Genomic DNA, 27,801 nt, shown 5'->3' with positions numbered 1-27,801 from the left:
CCGAGATGAGCAGCCAACCTGACACACATCAGGGTAACACTATCCGCACAAATACCTCACGGGGAAAAAAGCGGCCTCACATCCTTCCAAATGCTTAAAGTTATCATATTCACCAAAAACACAAGGCAAGCCCTGTTCCTCCACCCAAAATGTAAAGTAACTACTTAAATAAATAAATAAAAACATAAAATTTTTAAAAGCCCCATCTCACTTGTAAATTACATCAGCAAAAGTTCCTTTGAGGTCCCCACAGCCTTCTTGGTTATTCCAGGAGGACAGATTCTTCCACAGGCAGCACATACAGATCTACCACTTCTGGTTTAGAAGTTCTAATGCTTCACTTTAAACACACACACTTATAACTACCAATTCAGACCAATGGGAGTCAACATCTAAGTAACACTCACTAGAAAGCAAAAGAAAGATGGATAAAAATTAACACTACAGATCCAAATACTGGTACATAATTTCCCTTCAATGAAATGGTATAGAAGACAGTCACATCAGAGATATGAAAGAATAAAGAGAAACTGTTCCAGTCCCAGCTCGAAAGTCTTAGGCTTCTCTGGGCAGCAGCCTGCAAGGATTCAGGTGAAGACTTCAATGAAAGGAAAGCAACTGCACAACCCCATTAAGAAATAGCAGTATTTAGCAAAGGAAACAGAACCCCCTCCACATCTGTTGCTTGTGAAATTGCTGTCTGCTGCTCAGATTTTTTCCAGGCAGGTATCCATGAAGCCAGACTTCAGGAAGTAAGCTTCAGTCAGTCGGACAAAATGGGAATCAGCAAGATACCAACACATTCTTAAGAAGAAACATAATATGTTCTTACAAAGAACATAAAAAAAAAGTGCACTAGCCCTTGTAAAAGCTGTTTAATATGCAAAATAACTTTAGATTTCTTAGTTTAACACATTAAGGTAAAAGTAAAGTAAATTCTCCCATCAATAGCTTAAACTGCTGCCTCTAGCTGCCCCACTATACCTTTGTCTGAAAAGTGTTATCTCTGCTATGAAAAGAAAAAAAAAAAACAAAAAAAAACCACCACAAACCAAAACACATTACCAACTAAGCCTGCAATACGGTAAGTTTGTGGAAAGGTAACTAATTCTTCTGTAAAGCAACAATACCTCATCAGCCATATAGTACCTCTTGTCACCTGACCTGGATTAAGTTCGCTGCAAACAAAATTCTGTGTTAACTATAAACAGTAAAGTATAGAACTTGCCTTTTGATTGTTTTATCTTTAGCCTTGACAACTCAGTCTCTTCAGATTATATTAGTTCAATAACTATGCTTTAGAAAAGACTCTCCAAAAAGCTGTATCAAAGGAAAAAAAACCCCTCTACTACTAGTAATACCATCTAGTCCACAAAAAAGAACACAGTGACTGGAGACAGAGGCTAGACAAACTGAAAGGCAAAAAAAGTACTTAATTTTTTAAACAGAGGGCAGACAATTAATTTAATAGCTTTCCAAGAAAGAGTGAGAACATCTTAATTTTTCCAGCAGCCTGGAAACACTGCACAAAATCTCCCCTATCCCCCACCAAAAGGGAAATTCTTCCCTAAAACTCTAGAACAAGTCAAAACACTTTTTCAGTTAGAGATGAATAGCCATGACAGAACTCCAAAAAAGATTATGAAAGAATTATACTAAAAACACTCTATAGAAACTGAAATAGTAATCTGTAAAGCTATATGTCTTTCTTTACTGTCACATGCAACCCACAGCCTGCAGGAAAAAAAAAAGAAAAAAAAAAGAGAAAAAAAAAGGGGGAAGTTGAGCACAACTCAACTCAAGCAGAGTTATCAACTGTGAGAAGCTTCTCCGATTGCGCAATCTCCTGTCAGAGATCTAGGGACATTTCTGTAATAAACATTCCATCACAAGCAATCACATGTCAAACAGAAATTTGAAATATGCAACTAAACAAGAATGGAACACTACTTAAGAATTTGTGCATCATTATGCGGTTTCATAAAGCAAACCCTAGCAAAGCCCATGGACTTCTTTTTCATGTATTGATCAAAAAAAACCCTTCACTTTCAATAAAACAGATGATTTATGTATACATAAAACCAATGCTTTTATGTATTTATTCTTTTTTCCATGATGAATATAGTCACAAGAATGACTTTAAAGTAATGCTTTAAAAAAAAAAAGTAATAAAAATTCCATGAGAATTATCTTAAATATAGACAAGTTACTTCTACCGCCAAGTACTAAGATTCTTCAGGATTGAAAGGATTTTGTTACTAACAGGAACAAAACAGCAAGTTTTTCACATTTTTCAGGGATTTGCACTGCTAATACAGAACAAAGCACTTCTGCTAACAAATTGCTTCCAGATTCCAGAATCCAGTGCATTAAATCTATAAACTGACCTACAACAACATGCTTTTATTCACTACCTTCAAGCAATCAAAATAAAAAACGTGGATAAAAAAACATGCTCTCTTTCAAATCTACCTGAAGAAAAAATGATAACATGTACAAATAATGCCCTCAGTAAAACAATTTTTAATTAATATTGGATGTTTAAGCATATTTTCAAGCCACTAATAGTAACCTTCTGACACCACAGTACAGTCATGACTAAAATCTGAAATGTTTTGGACTGCATGTAAAAAAAGGGAGGTATAACCACAAAATCAAAAACCTACATGAAAACATGGTTCCATGTTCAAGTACTGAAATGACAGAACAGAACCAAAGCTATCCATGGAAATTCAGGGTTGCTTTTTCCAATTGCAAGTTTCCTACATGACAATCAGACAGGACTTTATCAGATGTAACATTGCAACAATACAAGTCAGATTACCTGGGATTTTCAAGTACAGTATTTCAGGACTAGAGGAAGAGAGGAAGTACTATAAATTCATTAGTAGGATCAAACACATTTGATTTTGAAAGGACCCAGATACCATGTGATTTATTAGGTTTGCAAATTTGTTTAGGGACATTCAGTTGAGTTTTCCTATGTTCCTTTCAAGCCTTGAGAATCAAGATTGAGGAAAACTAAAGCCACTGACTTCATATACCAAGAAACAAACTATGCCCCAACCTTTCCAATACAGTTGCTCAAGCATGAGACACCAACAGCAGAACTTTGTAAAACAGTGGTATTCAACGTTTAGAACACTGGGTATTTTCACCAAGTTTATATACTGCTATCACATGAATGAAAAATACTAAAATGCTAAGAAATAGCTGAAAACCAACTTTTCAGCAACTTTTCCAGCTACAATGGTATGGAAGAATACATCAACTCTTCCCTAGTATTATTCTTCTACATAACACTTCAGAACTTGGGAAAAGCAGCCCTCCCCCGAAACAGGATGCAGTAGACTGATGAATGTCCTCCAAAGGCATGATTTTATTTTGGATGTAGAAGAGGGGAGAAAACAAATCTTAGCCCAAGAGGAAAGAGAGCCAGGGCTGTCTGGAACATTGCCACTACCATGGAATCCTGTCAAAACCTCTCCTGCCTGTCCTTACAAGGGAGCAAGGCTGAGCTTGGACCAATTAACTTAATCTCTACAGGAAACAAGGGCAAGCAGTATTTTTGTCACGTCATAAAAACCTGCCACAAAACAAAGCAGAGTATACTAACATTACATTTTCTGTTCCTCCATCCCACAGACTATTGAGTAGCTGTCATTTCTGATGAAAATAAGTTTTCCAAAAAATTAAACAAAAGCTAATGAAAGGCTATGTTTGACTTTCATCCAACTTCCATACAATTTTTCCCCAGCATTTGTTTTATGAAAACATTTTTCCAGCATTCCATTTAAAAAAAAAAAAAAAAAAAAGCACTACTTTCTTGGAAATCTACATGTACTAAGGGACTAGTGATATCCATGTCCAGTCAGGTCAGGTAGCATCTGCTACTTCCCATTCATATAAACTCTGTTTATAAAACCCCTAGTAAAGCAGGTTCCCCATTTCTAAATACTACAAAATACCAACAAGTGTTATTGCAGAACATAATTAAAGAGCAGTAGTATCACCTCAAGAATTCAGAGTTATATTTTTCTCAGACATGCTGCACATCACTTTCCAGAAGTCCCTGCTGGACCACAGAGCCAATTTTTGAAGAACTACATAAATACATGCATGTAAACAGTCATTTTGGAAACAGATGCCTGTTACCGACCATGGTCATTTTATAACTGAACATACTTACCTAGTCCCAGAGACTTAAGAGGATATTAAGAAAACAGTTACATCTTTTGTAGTATTCAAACAAAACACACTGGCATTGAAGTAAATGCTGTTATTAAAGTTAACTAGACTGAATTACAGATAAGCAATTTGATTTAGAAAAGGAAAACAACAACCACGTGGCATTAGGAAAATTCTAACAGCAGGAACTGTGTACGTGTGTATACATTCTGTATAGATACATTTACACATGCCGAACAACCAAACTTTAAAAATAATCAAAAAAACCCTGACCTATCACTTTCATTTTGATTCATGTTTTAAAAATTGCTTGTGTGGCAGAAGAAATAAGGAAGACCAAAAACTGCAACACACACACTCTACACTCTCTTGCACTTGAAAAATTACAAGTACCTCACCATGCAAAACCATACACTTAAGACAGTCTTTACAGAAGACAAGCAACTCAGCATTTCATCTAATATTATCATGTAAAACACACTCAAAAAAACCCTTATTTGCTTCAGTCAAGATACCACATTGTATGAATTGGAGCAAATAAAAAAAGATATTGCTCTAAGGAAATAAGAACACAGCAGAAGATTATTAACATCAAGTCAAACCAAACCCATCTATGAATTGACAAGTTACCCCTTCTGAAAACCAGTACAAAAGTTCATGGCTGTCCAAAAGACCAGAGCAAGAAAATTCAGAAAAAGAACTAAACAGAGTAGTTCTAAATTCTCACATATAGTTTCTACATAGAAGATAAATCTTTAACAACTGAAAATCTTCAGAAGATCCTACAACCTGACTCATGCTCGTTCCAACACTGTTCAATATTGTAAGCATGTCTAAAACATATTTTGATTTTTAATTACCAAAATGCCAAAACCATCAATAAAGACACCAGAGCCAGCAGTAAGATCTTGAGAATGGCAAGGCCAATAGTAAGATATTAGTGCTTACATTTCTTATCCCATTCTTGGAATAAATTTGCTGCTTTCTGCAAAAAGAGAAAGGCATACCTCTAAGTGTCTTAAAAGATAAATGTGGCTTACATCTTCAGTTCTGTCAAGAGTCAGCAACCAACACACTATTCTGAAGTAGTTGAAATACAAACAGAAAGCTGACGGTAGAAGGATGACTAAAAGACACCTTGATTTAACCTCTTTTCCTCACCACATAACAGTAACAGTGCTTGAATGTGCCCATTTGGCACAGCAGATGTTGGAGCAGCTACTTTCTTGAAAAGTGAATGGAGGATGCCAACAGCCTTACATAACTGCAACCAAGAAAAGGCCAAAAGCACTAGCTGGAATTTGCTTTGCTCCTTCCACTGAGTTTTTCTGATGCATTTTTATTTCATCTAATACCCCTCCTGCTATCAATCACAGTAGCTGCCCCTCAGCCCAAAGAACCCAAAACATAAAAGGAAGGTAAATTTCAAAAGGCATATAAGTAATACAGCTATTGCATGTTGAACAAGGGCAGTAGCTGTATTAGAAACTGATTTACAAAACAGAGACAAGATGTTGTTGCAGCAAGACTCTGGCCTCACTCTTGATAGACACTGACCTGGGGATTGTTGTTATAGATCACCCTAACACCTGTCCGATAATAAGTGAAATTCTAAAACAGATCTCTGGTACTTCTGAGTTTTATTACAGAATAATAATCTGTTAAGAAAAAAAATACACTTGAAATTAAAGCATAGTCTAGGCATTTTTTAATTATTTTTATTATTATTATTATTCTCAGGGCCTCATCTGAAAGACACTAGATTCAACCTACTACTTCAGTTATCTTTTTAAAGCATATTGATATGCATACTTAAAGTAATGATCTTATGCTCAAATAAACTGCATAACTTCATGCAGTAAAACTTAACTGTTCACAGAATCATGGAATAGTCAGGGTTGGAAGAGATCCCTGGAGATCATCTAGTCCAACCCCCTGCTAAAGTAGGTTCTCCTAGTGCAGGTTACACACAACCATGTTCAGGAGGATTTTTAATATCCCCAGAGAAGACAACTCCACAACCTCTCTGAGTGGCCTGTGCCAGTGCTCTGTCACCTTTCAGGCAAAGAAGTTCTTCTTCATATTCAGATGGAGCTGCCTGTGCTGCAGTTTGTGCCCGTTGCCCCTTGTCCTGTCACTGGGCACCGCTGAAAAGAGCCTGGCCCCGTCCTCTTGACACTCACACATGGGATATTTGTGTGCATTGATAAGATCCCCTCTCGGTCTTCCCTTCTCCATGCTGAACAGGCCCAGCTCTCCCAGCCTTTCCTCACAAGGGAGAAGCTCCAGTCCCCTCATCATCCCCTTGGCAGCCCTCCACTGGGCGCTCCCCAGCGGTTCCCTGTCTCTCCTGAACTGGGGAGCCCAGCACTGGACACAGCGCTCCAGGTGCGGCCTCAGCAGGGCAGAGCAGAGGGGCAGGATCACCTCCCTCCACCTGCCGGCCACGTTCCTCCCGATGCCCCCCAGGCCCCCATGGCACCCCCTTTGCTGAACTGCATTCGGTCCCCCCCCGCCCAGCTCTCCAGCCTGCCCAGGCCTCGCTGAACGGCAGCGCAGCCGCTGGGGTACCAGCCGCTCCTGCCAGGGCTGTGTCACCGCCAGCCTTGCTGAGGGCTCTGCCCCTTCACCCAGGTCATTGATAAGTTGAACAAGACTGCTTGGCTAGGGCTGACTGTACATGGTAACAATCTTTCATAATCCCAATTATCTGTTTTACTGCCATACTCATGAAAAAGAACTACATCCCATTTACTGAAAATGTTATTCAACGCTAATTCTTAATATGGAAAGTTATATACTAATTGAGCAACGTCTCACCTGAAGCCATCATGAGACAAAACTTGCTGAGTGTGTAAGAACTCCTAGTAGTTCCTAATAATTTTGCAAATTTGACTTAGTTTAGTAGAGAACTTTTCCTAAGTTAAATAGGCAATTTGAATTTGCTGGTTTAATCTTGGGAACTTTTTTTTTCTCCTCTCAGAGCTCATCTTCACTTGAAACGTATTGAGTATCACAAAGAGAAAAACTTAACTCCATAAGAGCAGCATTTCCTATTTTCTTTTTTAAATCCAGATACAGTTGCAATTAATAGTTGCCATTTAGAATGAAAAACTAATAGCAGTTTATCTTTTTGTCCATTTAGAAACTACATTCATTGTGTATGCATTCTGTAGTTGAGTTTCTTCCATTTCTTCACACCACTAGACTTAAAGATTTTTTTTTTCCTCCTTAAATCTGGGGTGGTGGTGGTGGTTCTTATTCTGACCAGATTTGAGGTTACAACACAAAGGACATTAACATTGTGCTGCTCAGCATAGATATCATATCCTGTAGCGTCATCTCATAAAATGGGACCTTGATAGCTATGGCTGAGAAAGCAATTTGTAGGTATAGTATATGTAATTACTAACACTTAACTAGTACTGCTGTAAACCTATTGTTGTACTCATTCAAGAACTTGACTGATGCTTTGAAACCAAAGCTAGAAAAAGTCATAGGGAAAAAATCAACCAGTGAAACGCTGTACAGGTATCTTCTCAAAAACCTTGAGAATTGCAAAACCATAGAACAGCCCAGATTGAAAGGGACATCCAAAGCTTATCTAATCCAACCTTTCATGGGAAAGGGAGCCTAGATGAGATTATCTAGCACCCTGTTAGGTCATATCTTGAAAAACCTCCAATGACATGGAATTTACCACATGCCTGCACAGGTTGTTAAAGCAATTTATTGTTCTCACTGTAAAAAGTTTCTTTCTTACATAGAAAAGAAACCTCTCCCAGTGCAGCTTGTACTCATTGGCCCTTGTCTTCTCCATGTGGGTCCCTGCAAAAATATAACCTCCATCCTTTTTGTAGCTGCCCTTTAAGTACTGGAATACTGATGAGGTCCCTCTGAGCCTTCTCTTCTCCAGGGAGACTCCTTCAGTCTTCCCTTACAAGGCAGATACTGTAGCCCTTTGACCATCTTTGCAACCCTCCTTTAGATACTTTCCAGTCTATCTGAGTCTTGCTTGAATTGTGGGAACCAGAACTGGACACAGCACTCCAGGTGTGGCCTGACCAGTGCTAAGTGGGATGATGACATCTCCATCTCTGCTAGTAACACACCTGCAGATGCAGCCCAGGATCTGATTTGCCCTTGTTGCTGCAGCAGTGCTTTGCTGACTCAACATTCAGCTTGCTGTCCACCAGGACCCCCAGGTCACCAAGGCTGCTGCGCAACCACACAGACCCAAGCCTGTACAGCCTCTTTGGCTATACTGTCCCAAGTGCAAGACTCTGCGCTTGTCTTCGTTAAACTTCATACTATTCTTACTTGCCCACTCTTCCAGCCTGTCCAGGTCTCTCTGTAAGCTGGCTCTCCCTTCTAAAGTGTCCACCTCACCACCCAGTTTAGTGTCGCTGGCAAACTTGGGTGAGGGTGCTTCCAATCCACTCATCCAGATCATTTATGAAGATGTTGAACAGCATGAGGCCCAGTATCCATCGCTGGAAGACCCCACTTGTGACAGGCTGCCAGTAAAAACCATTGACCACCAAGAGAACTTTTGATGTATTTTTTAAACAGTTTATGTGATGTCTCACTGTAATTCAATAACATATTAGCAAACTTTACACAGATAATTCCTACTGCCACTTTGGTGTTACCACACAGGATATAGAAATATTCCCATTGTATCTCTTTCTAATAAAATCCAGAGTAGAAAATGGTAAGTTCACAGTATTGAAAAAAATGCTCATTAGTTTTTCTGAAGCTTAGAGCACTTCAACTGAATTTGCATGTTTTTTTTTTATTTTAAAGAAAAATGCAGGTCAGGAATTCATATTTTTCATCATATATATGTGTATGTGTTTATATATACATATATACATAAAGTACCATGAATTTACTGAAAAAATCTTTTCTACTTAGCCAACTTATTTAATTATGATCTTAAGTGATTAATGAAGCTTACCACAGAAAGGCTTTCCTGGAAACTTGTGAAGCACACCTTCAGAAGTAAAGTAAAAGGCAAGCAATAGTTGAGAGTGAATTCATTAAGGTAGGAAAACACTACCTACTCAATATGTAAGGCTAACTCTCCTTCCTGTTATTTCAGAGAACTAATTAACTTTATTATAACCCTCAGACTATTAAGGTCAATGGATCATTTTAGTGATCTTTCCTCCAGTGATTAAACTACCAGAAATTATGACAAACAGAACAGCCTCCTGTAATACTACTGAGCATTATCCACTGTAGCTTCTAAGTTTAACTGCAATTTAAAATGCATAATCTTTTTAACAGCTTCATATACACACACAACTGAGCTCAATCAGGCACCATCAAACTTTCCACAAAAAGCATCAAATTTCAATAAGCTCTTCTTAATTTGCCTCCATTTTCCCCCTATACAGTAAATTCCTACCACACAGTCTATGCAAAGTTAGAGACTGATGAATGTTATGAACATAAAATTTCCATGCTACTAAAGAAGTTAAGGCATTATAAAATCTATTTATTATATCAAAGCAAAGTAACTTTTAGGCTCATGTACTAATAAATACTAATACACAGAGAAACTAATTTAAAAACAGTATCTTGCAGTCATAAGTCTATGTTTAGTCAAATTAATTTCCCTTATCTGTGGGAACATCTGCATCTAATGAAAAATCTAACTTAAAATACTTAAGAATCTGAAAGCAATAGCTTACATTAAATTAGCACAGTTTAACATCGCATCTTCATTGATATGTTATAAACACACTCCCACACTCCTTTCAACTTATTTGAAAAACTCGTCTTGTGCAGTTGGGTTTTGGTCATGGATATTTGCCATGTGTGCTTGAAGCCCGATGTCTGTTTTTCAAATACACCATGGTACTACCAGTGAAACTTCCCTACCTCTTTAAAAAAAAAAAAAGGGGGGGGGGGGGGGTGTGTGTACAAACAGTAGCTTGCCCCCCTACCATCAAGCTCCCAAATCAGGGAGGGGGGAAAAGTATTTATTTTACATGCAGGAACTAGAAATTCAGAACAGCCTCACAAAAAAACTGAAGAAATCAGGAAGCCCTGACTTAAGTCACCATAGGCCAAACCAAAATTTCAACCCTCAAATCATCTTTAATTGTAATTTTCTGCCTATTTTGCAAAATTTGTATTTATATCTTACAGACTGACAGAACTTCCCTCTACACAAAGAGCATTTTTCTTGTATGCTGCCACCATCCTGTAAGCAACATCTGTCATGTTCTGCAGTTAAGAATATTCAGCAGTACAGCAGGACAATATCACAGTCTGATACTGCACTGATGCATCTGACTTGTTGATATTTCATTTACTAAGTAGGAGGAGGAAAAGAGAATAATACGGCACACCAACTTTGATTTCTACTTCTCTGCCTTTTCAGGAAAGATTTAATTGGTACTCAAGATTAAGTATTTAAATGGATGATTGACTTTCCACAGTTTCAAAGTCAAATGGACAAACAGTTACTTTTTTGAAACTTAAGAATGATGATACGCAAATATACACTGCACAAGTTTAAAATTAACTTGACAGCATATGAATAAACAGGATTGGCATCACTGACAAAATTGTTTCTTCTGTCATCTGCCCAGTTATTTGCTCTTCCTCTTCCTATCAGAACTTGATTACTTGTTTCACTTCTATTGCAGAAGTGAAACAGAAGTTAACTGATCTGAGCAGTGAACATCATGAGATCTTGATAACTTAATACAGAACGGGAATGTCTGTTAAGTGATTATTGTGTTTCACAGAGCTGAGGACACAGGTATCTTGCCCAACTTCAGCATGAGCTCTTCTGGTTAACACCAATTCCACTTTCCTCTAGATGAGGAAACGAGGCTTAACTAATAAACCAGCTCATTTCCATAGCTCTACAATGGATAAGATGCATTTCATTGTATCTGAAAGCTATTTGTTTATCATGATGCAATTCCAAGGCAAGCAAGATCCACAGGAGATTGCCTAATCCTAAGTATGAGCTTTAGCTCAAAAGTACAAGTTACTTTAAAAAAAAAATTGTGTCTTTTTCCATTGTTATGAAAAAGGTTATGTTGATTCCAAGTTTGCTGGAAAACAAAAAGATGTCCTGCGTTGGTACAGCTAGTCAATCTCTCACCAGACAGTCTGATTTGAAGGAAAATCTTCAGTTGCCTATATTCTGGTTGAATCTTAAGTTGAAAAATAAAGTTTTTACTCCAACATCATCAGAAATTTGGAAAGAAACTTCCCAACCTGCAAATACATGATTTTAATCAATCTTTTCATTTTTTCCTGACCATGTCTATGAGATTGCCAAACTGCAATGAAAAGGGTATATTAAAAAAATTCCTTTTTTCTTTCCCCTAGAATTCGTGGTTCTCAGACCCTTTTTCTCCATGAACTTACCAAGAACTAAGATAGAAACAACTCTTTATATGAACAATAGCGCCATCCCAACTCTTCCCTAATGCTAGCCAAAATCAATTGTACAGAAAGCATGACATTAAACAGGAGTCATTTATGGTTGCAGTCACAAACCCAAAGCAGCTCCAGCAGCACCAGCATCGCAACACTCCAGTTTTTCCTCTAAATGGCATCTTTGATTACGTTTCAAGTCCAAACTACTGATGAAAACAGTGTTATGCATACATCGCATTAAGAAGGACAAAAGCTTCGTTATGAAAGCCTGAAGGCATTTTAGGACAGAAAAGGAACAACAGGAGAAAACTTCAAAGACTCCTCTGACCTTACACTCATCAAGAATTAAAAGCAAGAGAGACTTTGGCCCTTTCCTTACTCCAATCTAATCTGCCGAGTGGAATCAATGAACATTGAATCTGAGCGTACAAGTTACTTGATACAAGACCTTATTTGTGTTACAACTATTTTTTAGATTAATAACCCAGAATTCTCCTCAATATGGTCTTCCTAACAAGAGTCTTCTCAGCTTTTTTCAGAACCACAATGTGACTAGTTCTGAAGACTTCTGCAACCATCAGATTTTACAAGGCAAAAGCATCTCCAAACTTTAAGGTCATGCTATGTCCAAAAACCATACACACAAAACAGTTTGTGGAGCATGAGAAAGGCTGAAAATAGCCATAAGCATTTTAGTAAAAGACAGAAAACAAAAGGTCTTCCAGGAAGCATACTAATTATTCTCTACAGAAAGAGCCTAGCTTCTTTAATGGCATCCCCAATTTGAAATTCAGTGTATGGAAAAAACAAAACCAAAACACACTCTACAACCCAAAAAACAACCCAGCAAAACACACAATGACAGAAATAGTTCAGCTTATACTCTGTGGGCCTTAATGGCCATTTTGTTATTTCAATCACCATCTTTGCTCTGCTAGTGTTGGCAACAATAGCCCCTGTTACAAAAGCCACTATGATTGCTGCCAGTACTAGCAGAGCAAAAGCTTCAAGTCCTAATAAGTCTATCATATGGCTGGCACCATTTTTGGCCTTCTATTTCTACAAAAGAGTATATATAGCATGTAATAGCAGGTTTGAGTGGTCCCAAGACCACCACAAACTGTATCATTGGCATGCCGGCAATTGTTTAATTGCCAATGAACTTAGTAGTAACTGGAGTTTGAGGAGAAGGACAGCAGCTCACAGATGATGTATTAGAGCGGGGGTCCTCAAACTACGGCCCGCGGGCCAGATACGGCCCCCCAGGGTCCTCAATCCAGCCCCCGGTATTACAGACCCCCCGTCGGGGGTTGGGAGGGGGAAACCAAGCAGCTGCAGATGGCTGCCTGCCACTGCATCCGCGCGCCGGCCCCCTGGTTAAAAAGTTTGAGGACCTCTGTATTAGAGCAATAAACAAACTGCTAGGTAGACTGAAGTGGCAGAAGAATCCTTCCTCTTCGCAAGGAGAGAATAAATTCTCTCAGCTTAATACTGACAGGATTCCTTGTGTGTCTACAATCAAAGCTACTTTTTAAGAAGAAATTACTATACTACTACACTGGTATAATAAGATTTTATAACCAAGGGCTTGTGAGGAAATTCTATTGATTTCACCTCTAACACTGACAGCAGTGCATAATATCAAGACAGAGTTGTGAGGCACCAGTATTACCTCTGGTTTCAACTACAGCTTCACCTCCTGTTTGTATTGTTCTACACAACCTACCATCTGTGAAAAGGCATAGGGCAAGTATAACCAGTGCATACTCACTTCAGTCTTGCTCCTCTCTGCAGCATCTTCCCCATCCACTCCTACTCCACCACCTCCTGGCTAGAGAGACTTCCTCCCCGCTTAAGTACCTTAACATAGAGCCACTCCAGACTTGCAGTCAAAGGTGCTCCTAGATCTCAATGGTGAAATCAACATGCTGAGCTGTCACCCATACTCAAGGAAAATGGTGCTTGTTGTGCTGACACCTTGCACTTCAGTTTCCACCACAGTCTCTCCTTCATCTTCACCCATCTCCCAAGGACAGGTTCCTGACCCATCAGTATCAAAAAGTCTTCCACATTCCCATGCCAGTAAGCAAGTCCTACCTAGCCTCCCTCACTGCCTGTGAGGAGAATGATGTACGCACCAAACATAGAAAACAATGCTACCAAGGTTCAGAATCATGAAAAAATGAAGTGACACTCCTAGAGTGTAAATTGGACATCACAGCAAGGCATTAATTCTTTTTTTTCCTCCAGCAGAAAAATTCTACATCTAAATCTATTTCAACTGCAGTCACAAATTAAACTTAATGAGCTTATCAATTCACAGCCACTATGCCCTCAGATACAAACCCTTATGCTTAAAATCTCAAAATCTACAAGTGCCTCAATGTAGAAAGTTCCTCAGGTCTTCTGTGGCAGATGCCTTTCAGAAAATGATTTGGGCTATAAAGAGGTTTACTGACCAATTTAAGAGGCCACAACACTTAAAGGACTGTGCAAATAAATGCAAAATGAGTACTAATGACTTTTCTGTTTAGTTTCAGAGAACTTTATTCTCTGCCAGGAAGCATCTACCAAGTAAACGTACTGCTAAGAAGTGGAAGATTACAGGTTGCCCAGAGAAGTTGTTGAGTTTACCACCTCTGAGATACTCCAAAGCTGGGCAACCTGCTCTAGGTGGCCCTGCGAGAGTGGGGGTGGGGTTAGAGAAGATGACCTCCAGAGGTCCCCTCCAGCCTCAATTATTCTGTGAAACGAAGGTTACTTGTACTCAACAAAACACTGCTTTCACTGTGCACACAGTATTAAAGAGGCAGACTTCCAAATCATCTTCTAGAGTAACTGATTTATAGAAAAGCAGCAAACAAGTTTTCTTTAGAAGCTTCTAACTAAAATACAGACATAAAATAAAGGACCTCAAGATCTTCATCTTCTTGGAATAGTAAGCGTAAGTATCATCTATCAGTGACCAGGATGAGATGAATGCCCTGACCATCCTTCCTTCACATTTTCCCATATGAAATAACCATTACTGCTATAAAACAAGTCCTACTAGCCATCTTCCGAAAATTATAACTTCCCCAACCACAAAACAGGGAAAAATTTCCTAGCTGAAAACTTCAGATGCAAGGAGAAGCTTCTGGCCTCTTCTTGTTTGGGAAGTGCATTCCAGATGACATAATTTTGTGTAATCAGAGCTTTTTTTGGCCATTATTTATTTGCTAAAAAAGAAGGCCAGCCTCCATAGAAACAGTATTTACATGGTAGTCAGTAGACTACACTGGAGAACAGCCATCTTGTATTAATGCATTTTATACGCAGATACCCAACACTAATACACTTTATCAGGATGTATCAGTTTTGCTCTGAATAGATTCATACCTTAGAATTTAACATATCTGAATACTATACAGCTTGTAAGAGAAAAAAAAGATAGACTCACTATTCACATAACTATTAGAATTCAAGTAGTTCTTAGTTATATATATATATTTTTTTACGTGAACATTATGGCTCTTGAAGATCTTTAGGAGGAAAAAAAAAAAAAAAGAGAAGGTATTCCATTTTTGTTTCCAGAACAATTATAAGTTATGGAGCCCAGACACCCACAAGCTAGAAACATATTTAGATATTCCAACCTACAATCCAAAATAAAGCCTCAGTTTGTGTAGTTTTCTACAGAGGTTTCCAAGCATCAGGTCTTTGCATCACCTCGGACCACGCAACTGAAAAAAAACCCAAGCAAACCTTCATGTATTTCTCAACTCTATAAAAGAAACAGAAAAATGAACACATACAAGAAAGTGGGGAAGCTGAAATAAAGAAATAAGCAGCTGGATTTAAATTAGGACCTATTAATAAAGGGATATTACGAGCTGTCCTCATGACAGTTTGTATAGTATAAATATTGACAGGGAGTGGCATTCTTCCAGTTAAAGCCAATCCTTTACAAGACTGTAAGCATCAGAACAGACTTTGACCTGTGCTCCAGTCAGAAGCTGGTACCAATCCTGCGCTGGTTCTCCCCTAGCAACATGGGCAGCTAACCCACAACACGCTACACTCTGCTGATGTTGAGTAGGATACAGAGACCTCCACAGTCTGCCGACTAGAGATGACACTACGAGAAATCCAATCACCTCAGCAGATCAAAACACTGGACAAGAACAGCTCCAAAACACTTTTCTCCTTCACAAAGATCGAATTTCAGCTCTCATTCAACCACTGTTAATTCAAGTATTTCAGCAGACTACTGAGAAAGCTAAAAGACTGTGTTACTTGCGTTTGTTTTGTACGAGCTGTAACTGGGTGTTGTCTACATAGTGCTCACAGTTTTAGCAGTATTGTCTCGTCATCCTTTTGGGTTTATAGCTGCTTGAATGACTGGACAAATTATGGCAAAGAAAACAGTTTTTTAACCATTCTCTAATTTTGCTCTCCAAGGAGGAAGTTCAGATTCTCAGTATCTCCATTTGGAACTGCCATTTCTTGACGACAAAAAAGTTTGATAAATAGCATCAAGCAACATCCACAGAAAACTAGAAGTTTTTAATTACATGGTTTGGGAACTCTCAAATTCAAGATAAACATCCTGTATTGAGACAAACATCTCAGTATTCCATGGTAAGAGAGCTGAAAAGCTTTTTATTTCTAGTATGTCCTAGGGATTTCTGCTAACAGCAACTGTGAGACTACCAATATTATCTGCTCACAGTGCTTCTAAGCATTTATTAAGTTCTCAATGAGTGGCTCCTGAAGCTGTCATTGTCCTCAAAGTTATACAGACCAACAGGTTGATTTTCAATTTGTCCAACAAACAAATTCCAGGTGTTTCCCTCTTCCTTCCCATCACCAACAAAAAATTAACACACTCTACAGCTGCCAGGCAAAAGGACATTGTTTACAAGTATTTTTACTTGACATGAGCATTTATAGTCTACTACATGGTTTTAGTTGGGTTTTTTTATTCCTCTTGTTGAAATGGGTCTTAACATTAACCTCCTATCATCATTCTTGATTAAAACCTTTTCTAAGAAAATAAGTAATTACGTTCCTACAGCCTCTATTTTTATGAGCAGAAGAACTGGCTAAATTTACTGTTATTCCTGTATAAAACCTACCCTATACTGTGAATGAAATGCTAACATTTTGACAGTCCCACCTTCTCTACTGTTAACTTTCTAGAGGCTTACATAATACTTAAAAAGATCTTCCAAGAGCTGCAATTTGTAATCAGAATCCACCTAGCTACTGCATTTCCAAAGGCAACTCACAGTTGCGTTTTACCTTTGATTAACATAAGAAATTATATATTTTATCATTAATTTCACATCCTATGTGTTTCATAATCCTTAGCGATGAGATTATAATATTAACTTGCAATTACATTTTTGCATATAAAGCTTGGATATGGTAACTTGAAGACACAGAATTATATTTCCAGGTCAGCCAGAAGTCTTATTTTAGATCTATCTACAAAATCACAGAATCACGTGGGTTGGAATGGACCTTTAAAAGATCATCTAGTTCCAAACCCCATGGCTAAAAACATCTTTCACTAGATCAGGTTGCCAAAAGCCCTGCCCAACCTGACCTTAAACACTACCAGGGATGGGGTATCCACAACCTCCCTGGGCAGCCTCCTCCAGTGCCTCAATACCCTCATAGCAAAAGACTCTCTCCTTATGCCCAATCTAAATCTTTCCCTTTAAATCTCTTTCATTTTAAAACTGTTGCCCCTTGTCCTGTCACTACAGGTACTGGTAAAAACATCTCTATCAAAAGTGAAAGACATTCAGATATTCTCTCCAAGTATCCCCGAGTCCTTCTCCCCAGGGCTGCTCTCAATCCATTCAATGCCCAGTCAGTCTGTCCTGATAGTGATGATTGCCCCAATCCAAGTGCAGGCAGGACCTTATGCTTGGATCTAAAGAATGGTAGAAACATGTCAAAGGAGATTTAGTCAGTCATGATGTTTCCCCTGCTTTGAACTACCTCCACACAACTTAGATCATTCTGAAGCTGACAGTCTGCTAATGTTCAAACTCTGCTTTTTCTATGCGTGAGCTTCATTAACAAGTAAGCTTCTCAGATACCAAGTTTCTCTAGCATGCATCACTCAGATTCTAAAAGCATAGTTACTGTTGTTTCAGCAAAGGTGATTTTTGACAGTTATTTTGATAGATAAAAACTTCTGAAGACACTTTAAGTTACTTTTTTATTATTATTAATTATTTACCAAATCCCTAGCCACAAGGCCTTCCAAAGTGCTTTCTAACAAGTTACACAGAATAGAAAAATAGGTCTAGTGACAACTGAGATTCAGAACCCCAAAGACAATGAGACCAACTCACCTTTTCCTAAGGCAAAACAGATGAACATGAATTCATCTAGCTGAACATGAAATAGACCTACGAAAAACAGATGAATTGCACTCTATACCTGTGTATTTTTTGTGCACCAGAAAATGAAACCTCTTGTGACTAGATAAAACAAGTTTGTCATACGCAGTGTTTACTGTTGTCAATTAATTTGAAGTCCAACTGCTGAACAAGCGAGGCATTTGGTGTCTTTGAAGATTAAGACCATCAAAAGTCTGATTTTTTACAAATCAATTAAGTAATTGACTAAGTACTTGAATAACTGAGTTACTCAAGTGTCTTTATAAAGCATGAAAAGACTGAGTTACTATCAGAGCAGAGAGAGCACCAAGAAAACATTTTAATTAAAATTTACTAGTTATTTTTGGATTAAAAGCATAGACAGCCTCAGGTCAAGATGTCCTCCATACCCCTCCCTCCCCACGCTCCAAAAACTGGAAGCCCATAACCCCAAAGGATTTAGTCAGAAACACAGAGGACTAAGAAACCTGGTTTTATTCCGAAATTGTTGTAGAAGTATGCTCGTTCAATACCACTTTCCACTGCTTAGTATCATTAATGAGACACTACGCTCGAGTTAATAGCTAGTTACTTACATTGCCTTTGGCTCCACTTAGCACCCATATGGCACTCACCAGTATCTGATCATTGCACACCCTAGAGTATGACTACCTATCTAACATAGCCTTCACAGTGTCATTAGACCTTTTTAGGACTATAGGACTCCTAGTACCCGATATTTTGAGAGAAAGCACCGCATTATGCTGCTGTACACTGTTTATACAGAACTTAGGCTTTGACCTCCTCATGGCTCATCAAAAAAGGCAGCCTATGATTTCCCCGTCTAGTACTAAATCAAGTGCATGAAAGCCTCAAAGAAACATGCAAAGTTAGTCAGTTGCAACTTGGTCAGTTTTCTTACTCCGTTTATAATACATAAAACAGGAAAAATAAACACATCTCTCTCCTGCACCTCAGCTTCGTGAATTTCCTTCCTGCAGCATGTAAACTGAAGTTATATAGTCCTCATGTCTTTTCCGCCTGCTCTGCTATCAACATGTTTCTCCCACACCTTCCTGAAACAGTAACATGCCTTCCTTTCTATCAGCACCTCCCCCATCTTTTCTTAAGTGTTCTCATACTACTTCCCATAGAAATTTAGAATCTTTCTAGCATACAGAATCCCGTTTACGTCATTTATAAAACCCAAAACCCTTACAAGACTGACTTAAGGTTATTCCACACCCGCCTTTTAGTCTACAGGTGCTAAAATTGATGGGGAAGAAAAGTCAGAATAGACAGAAAATAAAGCAAAAGAGGATAAAACCATCCTAAGAAAAACCAAGAGCATTCCCGAAACTCTTCTTCATCTAGCCAAAAAAATGTGTTTCTTGAATATAAAGGGAAGTTCAACATTTTAAGCCTGTATGTATAGAATACCAGCTGCTGAATTTGAAGTGTCTGTGTATCAGTTATTCATATATTACCACTCTGATACACATTGTTAACTAACACCTATGCTCACGAAAAGTGAAAGCAATTATAAGTAACATCAATTCACAGCTTCAAAGGAAAAAAGGGGTTTAGATTTAAAAGGATACTTTCTTTTTTTATGTAGTCTCATCAGAAAGACATCATATTTTCTTTTTAAGCGTACAAGGCACAGAGACTGACAAGTTTCCCTCTAAGTGGAGGCTGCAGGAGGGGAATGGGATGTCGATCTCAGAATATATTTTAGGTACAGATCACTTACATGTAAACATTTCTTCCTTAAAAGCACGTCCACATAGATTACAATTAATTTGATACATAAATAGTACCTTGAGCCAAGAATTATGTTTGTGGCGTGAATCATCACAGTAAAAACTGGTATGAAATATTTAAACATTTTAGAAAGCGTTAGGACCAAAAGAGGCCAAGAACCAACTCAGGTCGAGAGACATGAAACAAAGTAAAAGTCCAGCCAGCCGAGAGATTGATATAGTGACCAAACATAAGAAATTAACCTCCCAGCTGATTTTTTCAGAAGCAGCACTTTATTTTTTAATTAGTTCTAGTTTCAAAGAACAGTATCCGTAACTATGGCTAGCTAAAAAAAACCAAAAAAAACAAAACCAACATAGTTCTGATGACTACACCATCAGAAACTGCCTTTAAAAGAATATACAAAGGTCTGCTCAAAAACCTCAGAAGACTTCTAAAAAAATTGTCACTTTAAAGGACATTCTTAAGATCTGAGATGTAAACACAAGTTCTAAAACTTTACACAAGCATGACAGGAAGCATCCCAGCAAGTTCATTCCCAAACTGACTACGGCTTGGCTCCAAATCGCGATTAAGGTAACTGAAAAGTGTCAAATCCTTAAACTGATTGAAAGGTGAAGGAACACAGGTAAAGCTACTATCAACTGCATGTTTCATACCTGCAACCTCCTTATGATCACTGCAGGAAGGTCCTCATAGTATGGCCAGCACTGAAGCACATACTAGCAAACCTAGTCACGGTTAGGGTAAACCTCTGAACTCTCAATTGCATCTATACTCTTGAAATCTATCAGTAGAAGCTGGGTGTAAAAATGTTGCATTTGACAGTAGTCTTGAGTTATCAAAATTGACACAGTATACCCTAAGCACCAGAGCTCTTCTCATTAGCTGTGGTTCTAAGATGACAGATACCTAAACCGGATCAAAAGCAGCAAGTTAATTAGAAGATGCAGTGCTATTTTCCCTCGTGCAGCAACATCCACGAGGCTCTGCTTTTACCCTGGGATATAGGTTTGACCTGCCAACACCTCAGAAGCTTGCAAATCAGTAATAAACTAAAGAAAGTACACATTATTATGAACTTGTTCAGATTTCAATGGATTCTTTTCACCTCTCTGCCTTATGCTTCAGCGAACTTTCCGCTAACAGACATGCAGCAGGAGATGAAAAATTACTATTAAGTTATCTCCACCCCCACACCTCCCTCCCCAAACCCAAATGTCAGAGTTCATACTGGGAACAAATTCAATTTACTTGTTCTCCTCTCTGACAACAGAAAGCCAAAACAAAAAACACACTAAAGAACTTCTCTCACTTGGTACAAAGAAAAGAAATTCTCTACTTCAGCACAAAAGCACAAATAACAATTTGCTACTATTTAAGGGCATCTCTAGGCATATCTAAGTACTCGGCTACATCCCAAACAAATTGGTTGTATTTGGCATACACTTTGTTGAGGTACTTTCTATAATCAGAACTAAAATACCATTCAGTTTTGTCAAGCAACTACCAAATGATGTTGGGGTTATGTCAAGAAGCATTATGGCTTTTTTTCTTATGATGCAATTATAACACTGACAGCACCGGAGAGATCCATTGAACCATGAGATATGATCAAGTAGGAAAACAATAAGCAAGCAGCCCTCTCTCCCAGGCCTAGCACACCAACTAGTTTAAAATGCATTTAAACCCCTGCCATGACTACTTCCCCACCTGTAAGGGCATATTAATCTTAGAGCTGTGTTCTACTCGTCATTAGTTAGCATTTGTAAACGTCTACGCTAAACAGGCTGAAGTCAGTGCTGCAGTGCTTAACCACTGCACAAGAGGACTACACCCAAAAAAAGACAAAAAAAAAAAAGTTGTTGAAGAGGGAATCGGTGTATCAAAGCCATTTACAGTCTTCTGTTTACCCACAGGGCTGGCACTCACGAATAATGCCTCTGCACAGTGTCCACCGCCCCTTACGACAGTCGGGGAAGAAAAGAAAGGTGCATGAAGCAAGAGACATGACAAGTCCAAGGCAGGACCGGGCGGGCGCCTCCTTGGCATGAAAGCCGCTCTCCCTTGCACGGTTCACGCACCCTCAGCTCAACGCTGAGTAAACAAAACGCTAATGCGGAGTTAAGCAGAACGGTGACTCAGCCAGGAGTGCGAGATTTGGTCCCACAGGGTAGGAAATTCGGGGAGACGGGACCAGGAGCCCACCGGCGCTACCTACTCACCAGCAAACAGTCCACGTTCACTTCGGATTTGGGGTCCTTTAAAGTCACGTCGATTTTTTCAAACCGGGACTCAAAACTTTCTCCCGTCGACATGTTTCCGGAGATAAAACGTTTCCCTTATTCCAGAGCAAAGTTAAGGTTAAAAACAACCAAAAAGTAAAAAAACAGGAACGAGCGAGCACAAAAGAGAAACCACACTGCCTGTCACAGGCTGAGGAGCGCTGCCCGCAAAATCCCTTCAATCACAGAAGTCTCCGAGGCAAGTCCCCGGGCTGCCCCGCCGAGGGGCGAGCACACCGGAGGAGGGTCCGCGGCAGGGGGGACGGGGCTGCTTCTCCCCCCTCCTCCACGCAGGCACGCACCGTCCGGGGCTGCTCACAGCTCTGCCGCAGCAGGTTTCCTCTCCCTCCCTCCTCTGCTCGGGCCCCAGCGTCTCAGCAACCTCATTCTCCCAGCCGGGGAAGCCGCCCTGGGAGCCAGCGTAGCGGTTCCTCCTCCTCGCCCTGCAGGAGCGGCGGCGGGTCGGTGCCAGGGTCCGCAGCGCAGCTTTATTTCCGGAAAACCGGTAGAAAAAGCAACAACGGGGGAGGGAGAAAAAAAAAAAACAACCAACCAAAACCAAAACAAAAGCCTGCAGACACACCACCAAGGCAAAAAAAGGGAGAAAAAAAGTAGAAAAATCCTCTCAGCACCGCGTCTCAGCGCCGCGGGGTCGGTCCTTCGGCGGGCACAGGGCGAGGGAGCCCAGGGCGGGCCGGGGGGAGAGGCTGCCCCTCCGCCGGGCTGCGCCGGCCGGGCGGGCAGCGCTGCGCCGCCAGCTGCACGCAGAGGCCGCCCCGGCCCCCGCTGCGAGTGCCCCCGCGGGCAGGGGACGCGTCACTTCAGCGGCGGAGCGACGGCAACAGCATCTTTCTTCCTCTCCTCTCCTCCTCCTCGCTGCGCGGCCGCCTGCGGCTCCTCGCTGCCTCCCGCCGCTGCCAGCGCCGGCTCCGCTCCCTCCCGCTCCTCCGCCTCGCGTACGGGACGGCAGCCCGGACCACTTCAGGACCGACCCGAGGTTGCAGCGTGAGAGGGAGGAGGGTAGGAGGTGGCTTAAGGGGAGGGGAGAACGTAAGGTCCGGCCGCGGCGGGTGTGAGCAAACCTGCGAGAGGCACCAACATGTCCGCCTTCCTGTTTGAACAGCCGGGGGGGGCGGCCGGGGCGGCGGCGCAGGGCGCATGCGCGGAGGGAACGGCTGCGGGCCGGGCAGGCGGGCTGGGGGGGGAGGCGAGCGGTATGCGCGAGGCGGGGGCGCGTGGCCGCCGCTCCTCTCGCGCCTCCCCCGCCTCCCCGCCCTCCCCGTTCACCCGCCGCCCAACGGTCGGCAGGGGCGCGCGCGCGCCGTGCCCGCGAGACCCGGGAAGGAGAGGGCGAGCGGGCGGGAGGGGCCGCCGCGGCGGGAGCGAGTGGGCGGCTCGCGCCAAGCGGCGGCGGGCCGCGTTTGACGGCCCGGCGGCAGCGGCGGCAGCGGCGGCAGCGGCGGCAGCGGCGGGGGTCTGACGGCCCCGGTCTGACGGCCCGGCGGCGGCGCTGGGCCCTGCGGGGGGTGGAACGCGCCCCCCGAACCCGCTGCCTCTGCCGGCCCCCACGGCGGCTCCGGCGGGCGCTGCACGCAAGCGAGGGTGTGTGCGCAGCCCCGGGCCGGCGTCCCGCCGGGGAAGGCGGCCGTTCCCGTCAGGGCGGCATGCCGGAGGGGCACGCAGCCCGCCACCCGCCTGCCCCGGCTCCCTGGAGGCGCCTCAGAGCTGTCCGCGCCTTCCTCTGCGGGAAGCTGCGCGGATGGGCCCCGCACCGCCGCGGGCCCGGCCCGGCCCCGCCGTCAGGCGGGCGAGCGTTGCGCAGCGCAGGCCTCGCTGCTGGCGGGGCACAGGTGCCTGCGAGTCACCCAGATCGGGGTGCCCGGGGAGCGTCTGCGGTCGGCAGCCTTGGAGATCCTCCCAAGCCGCCTGGACACGGCCCCGGGCAGCCGGCTGTTGGTGACCCTCCTTGAGCTGGGGCGGCTGGAGAAGGTGCCCTCCAGAGGGCCCTTCCGACTGCAGTCGCTCTGCGATCCCGTGTGCCCGGCGAAGGAGGAGGCACCTTCCCCAAGAGCAGAAGCTCAGGGTGTGCCAGATTTTCTGACAAGAGCCACATGCAAGGTAGCAGCTCACTCGGAAAGAACAGAGATGCAGCATGACACATGTAACCTGTGCAGTGTCTTGGTGTTTTCAGTTTAAAACTTCCACGCTGGCTGCAGCAGGGACCATTTCCTCAAATGAGGAAATGATTTCAAATAGTATCAGACAGAGGACGCTGTACTGGTTCAGTTCTTTGACTTCCACTGCAGTTCCAGAAATGGCAATGGCGTTTTTGCAAAGATCACTAAAAATTACGTAGAGAATGTCAAGTCATTAATCTCTGGTCACTGAACAGTTGCCAGTAGCAAACCTGAATCACTAGTGCTATGAGTTATTTTCAATGTCACGGTTAAGAAACAAATGATCTATAGCCCCGTGCTAGGGCATTTGAGCTATTCAGTCTAGGATATGCACTACTTTCTCTCTTGCTTTATTCCTAGAAAAAAATAAATGGTATTCTACATTTTGCTTTTTCTTGTCCACAGCTGCCTGCATCTTTGTTTTTGTTTTCTAATGAGAAGTATGTACATGCTACAACAACATTACACTCGTGTTTACTTTCACTCGGTTTGTGCTGGCTATTACCACAACCCTTTGATTTGGAGGGTTTGGTCGCTTTTGGAAATGCAGATGTTCCATTTCAGCAACCACAGTCCAAAGGGAACATCATCTCGTGTATTCCGCAAGCGCAGGGTGTAGGCTTGGGATCATTTCATGTGTGATGCAGCAAGTAATTCCTAAAACACGAAAAAAATGCTTCATACAGTTCTCATATTAAACAAGGCGAAAATCATAATCAGAGATACAGAGCCTAATTCGCAGTGCTTTCGGGCACCTGTTGAGGTGTTAAAACATCCACAGGGGTGACGCCAGGCCTCAGCAGGGTGACTGGAAGCACCTAGCTATGAAGAATGCAAAAGTCATGAGGCTTGTAGTAGAGTAAGGAGGAAGTCTGAACTGCAGATTATTGGGCAGGATCACCCTGTACTGACACAAGTCCTGAGCTGTGCTCCAGGTGCTTGCTTATATGTTTTATCCTAGGTCTACAGAAAATGTACAGTACTCTTGGAAATGCAGAACTTCTTCTGTCCTCTCCAGGCCTCCCTGCAACAAAGCTACATAGGTCTTACTCTCAGTTGCCCTTTGCATTACTTTTTTCACAGTGGCCCAGCTTCAACGCAGTAAGTGGAGAGAAGCACCATCCCATTGGCTTGGTAACATGGAGAATCCACAGCTACGTGAGACCTTGTCACTGGACAGGCCCAGCCTCACATGTTTATTTGCTAGTGAAGGATCTTCCTGCTAGACCAGTACCCCTGAGTACCTCTGCCAGTGTTTGTGGTGAGGGAGCTGCTGTGCTCGTGCTCAGCTGCGTGCAAAGTCTATGTGTTTCAAACACGTCTGTCAGACTGGGCTTTTCTCACGACTGTGGTGCAGTAAAAGTGCTTGACTGTCTCAAATAGAATTTGTGTGGGAGGTACTTCATCCAGCTGTCTAGGAAACACTGAGCACTGCTTTGAAAATGTAAAAGGGAGGCTTTGGCTACAAAGAGCAAAAAGGAAAATTCTAATTTTAAAAGCAGGTATGGGTTAAGTGTCTAGTGTGATAGGGTTACAATAAAATTGTAACACAAGAGTGTAATGAAATAGTTATTTATGCGCTTGGATCTTGAAGCTCATTCTTGGGAACTTCAGCCAGACTATTTGTACCTATGCGATTAGGAACTTGCTATTTCTAGCATTGGCCACTCAGAAATCATATGAAGTTCCATCCTACATAACCATTCAGTGCATTGAACACAATGTTTTAGTTTGTTTTTTTCTTCCTGATTACAAATAAACTAAAAACTGGTCATTTCTGCTTCCTGCATTTGTTGTGTCACATATTTTGGAATTGAGCTAACTTTTGATGAGTGAAATGGAAATTACTCAACATATGTATGACGTGATAACATTGAGCTGACCAAGAATGCAAGTCTGAAAGGTAATTTTTTCTCTCTTAAAAAGTGTGTAATCTCTAATTCTTGAAAGTGTCTCTATGTAAACTTATGTCCATGCTTAGTAAACAAGCAAACTGATAATAAAACATGAATCATAGTCCTCATATCCATGTTGTCTTGCCTATTTTATGTTTAAATGCTATTGCTTTTAGTGTGATACAAATAAGACAAATTGACACTGACTAAAAAGCTGATTGTTTGGCAGAGACTGCAATTTCCTGTTAAATACAGAAGATCAGTAAACAGAATTACTACATTGGCTTCTTCTAAAATATTATACCATACATACATAACATTATAAAAAGTACATGTAATTGCATTTATTGTGTAAATAGCATTCATGTGCATTACCCCATTTCGGAAAATGAGCAAACAGCAAGGACACAAGAGCAGCAGAATACTCAGCACATATTAGCTTGGCCCTCTCTGAGCAGATACTGTTACCCCTATCCTCTCATGAAAAAAGTAAGAAAAATTAAGTGAAAGAGCTTGTAATAAAGTCAAAGGCAATCTAGTTTTTGTAGGTCACTGAGTGTGCATCTTTAACGGCATACACTCTCAGAAGGAGAGAAAAGGCTAGGGTACCTGAGTTTCTGGTGTAACTACTGACTTCAGAAGAGTTACACAAGGCAGAAATGAGACCATATCCTGTTCACCATATTAGGCCAAGTTAGTAATGCATGATCAACCTTCACATTCAACTTCCTATTTAGTCAACATGAAACCTACAGCAGTTACATCACATCACGTTAAGCCTGCCTTTGGTCCACCGCTCTGTCTCCTTGTTTGCTGTGCAAAACTGCCTCAGGTTTGCCTCAGCTTTAGTCCCCTGGCCAGTTAATCATGGTGCAGGCTGGTATTACTCGAAACTCTGAGATGAAGACTGTGGTCAACAAATGCAGTCCTTGGGCAAAATATTTTACCATTGCTAAAGCTCATCTGTGCAACGGAAAGGCCTTTTGCAGAAGCTCCCTACTTCAGGCAAGGAATGATGGCTGCTCATGCAGACATATCTGAACTGACTTCAGGTAATGACAAAGTCACACTGACATTGATCTCAGTGTGGTTGCAAAATCTGAAAAAGAAAGGCTGTGTTAGGGGGTGAGTGCTGGTGGCTCTAAGTAGCTGATTTAAAGCTGCCTGTGACAGCAGTGCAGCCCCCTCGCCTCCTCTGGGAGCTCAGTTACTCACTTAAAAAACTCCGCAAGGAATCACAGAATGTTAGCTGGATGTGCAGGGTGCTCTGAGTATTGAACATATTAAAATGCTCTGTCAATAAGCAAGAGAAAGCAAAGAAATGTGACAGATATTAGTCAGATCATTTAGTACACTGAGAAAAGGCATCTTGGTTCTTCCAGGATGAGGCAAAACACATGAGGATGATGGAACTAGATGAGGAACTAGAACAGAAATAGAACCACATAGAAATGACATAGGCAATAAAAATTGCTAGCAAGAGAAAACAAATTTGGATACAGTAGATCAAAAAAGAATTTTGCATGGATGGACTGAAAAAAAGTAGTACCTTTCAAGTATCTGTAGATGCTGAAACAGTGCAGCATATACATACATAAATATGTGTTTTTCCTGTACATCACTACCTTTAATAAAGATGTGAGGCTCCAAGCGTATGACCTTGCATATTCCAGTGTATTCCAGCTTCCCAACAAAGGGCAGGTGC

At 41.4% G+C, this 27,801-nt stretch overlaps 1 protein-coding gene across 1 annotated transcript in view; it reads right to left on the bottom strand.

Moving 5' to 3' along the window:
- The window catches only part of ROCK1 (Rho associated coiled-coil containing protein kinase 1), a 93,371-nt gene extending 70,202 nt beyond the window's left edge, over positions 1-23,169 (bottom strand). Inside the window, exon 1 of the mRNA XM_005243285.4 lies at positions 21,965-23,169. Coding sequence (XP_005243342.1) covers positions 21,965-22,057 — 93 coding nt within the window. The 5' untranslated portion in view covers positions 22,058-23,169. The remainder of the gene's footprint in view (positions 1-21,964) is intronic.
- Positions 23,170-27,801: the final 4,632 nt, after the last annotated feature.

Source organism: Falco peregrinus, chromosome 3 (assembly GCF_023634155.1).
Source record: "Falco peregrinus isolate bFalPer1 chromosome 3, bFalPer1.pri, whole genome shotgun sequence".
NCBI lineage: Eukaryota > Metazoa > Chordata > Aves > Falconiformes > Falconidae > Falco > Falco peregrinus.
The sequence above is the reverse complement of the archived record's forward strand: the minus strand, read 5'-3'. Positions and strand labels throughout refer to the sequence as shown.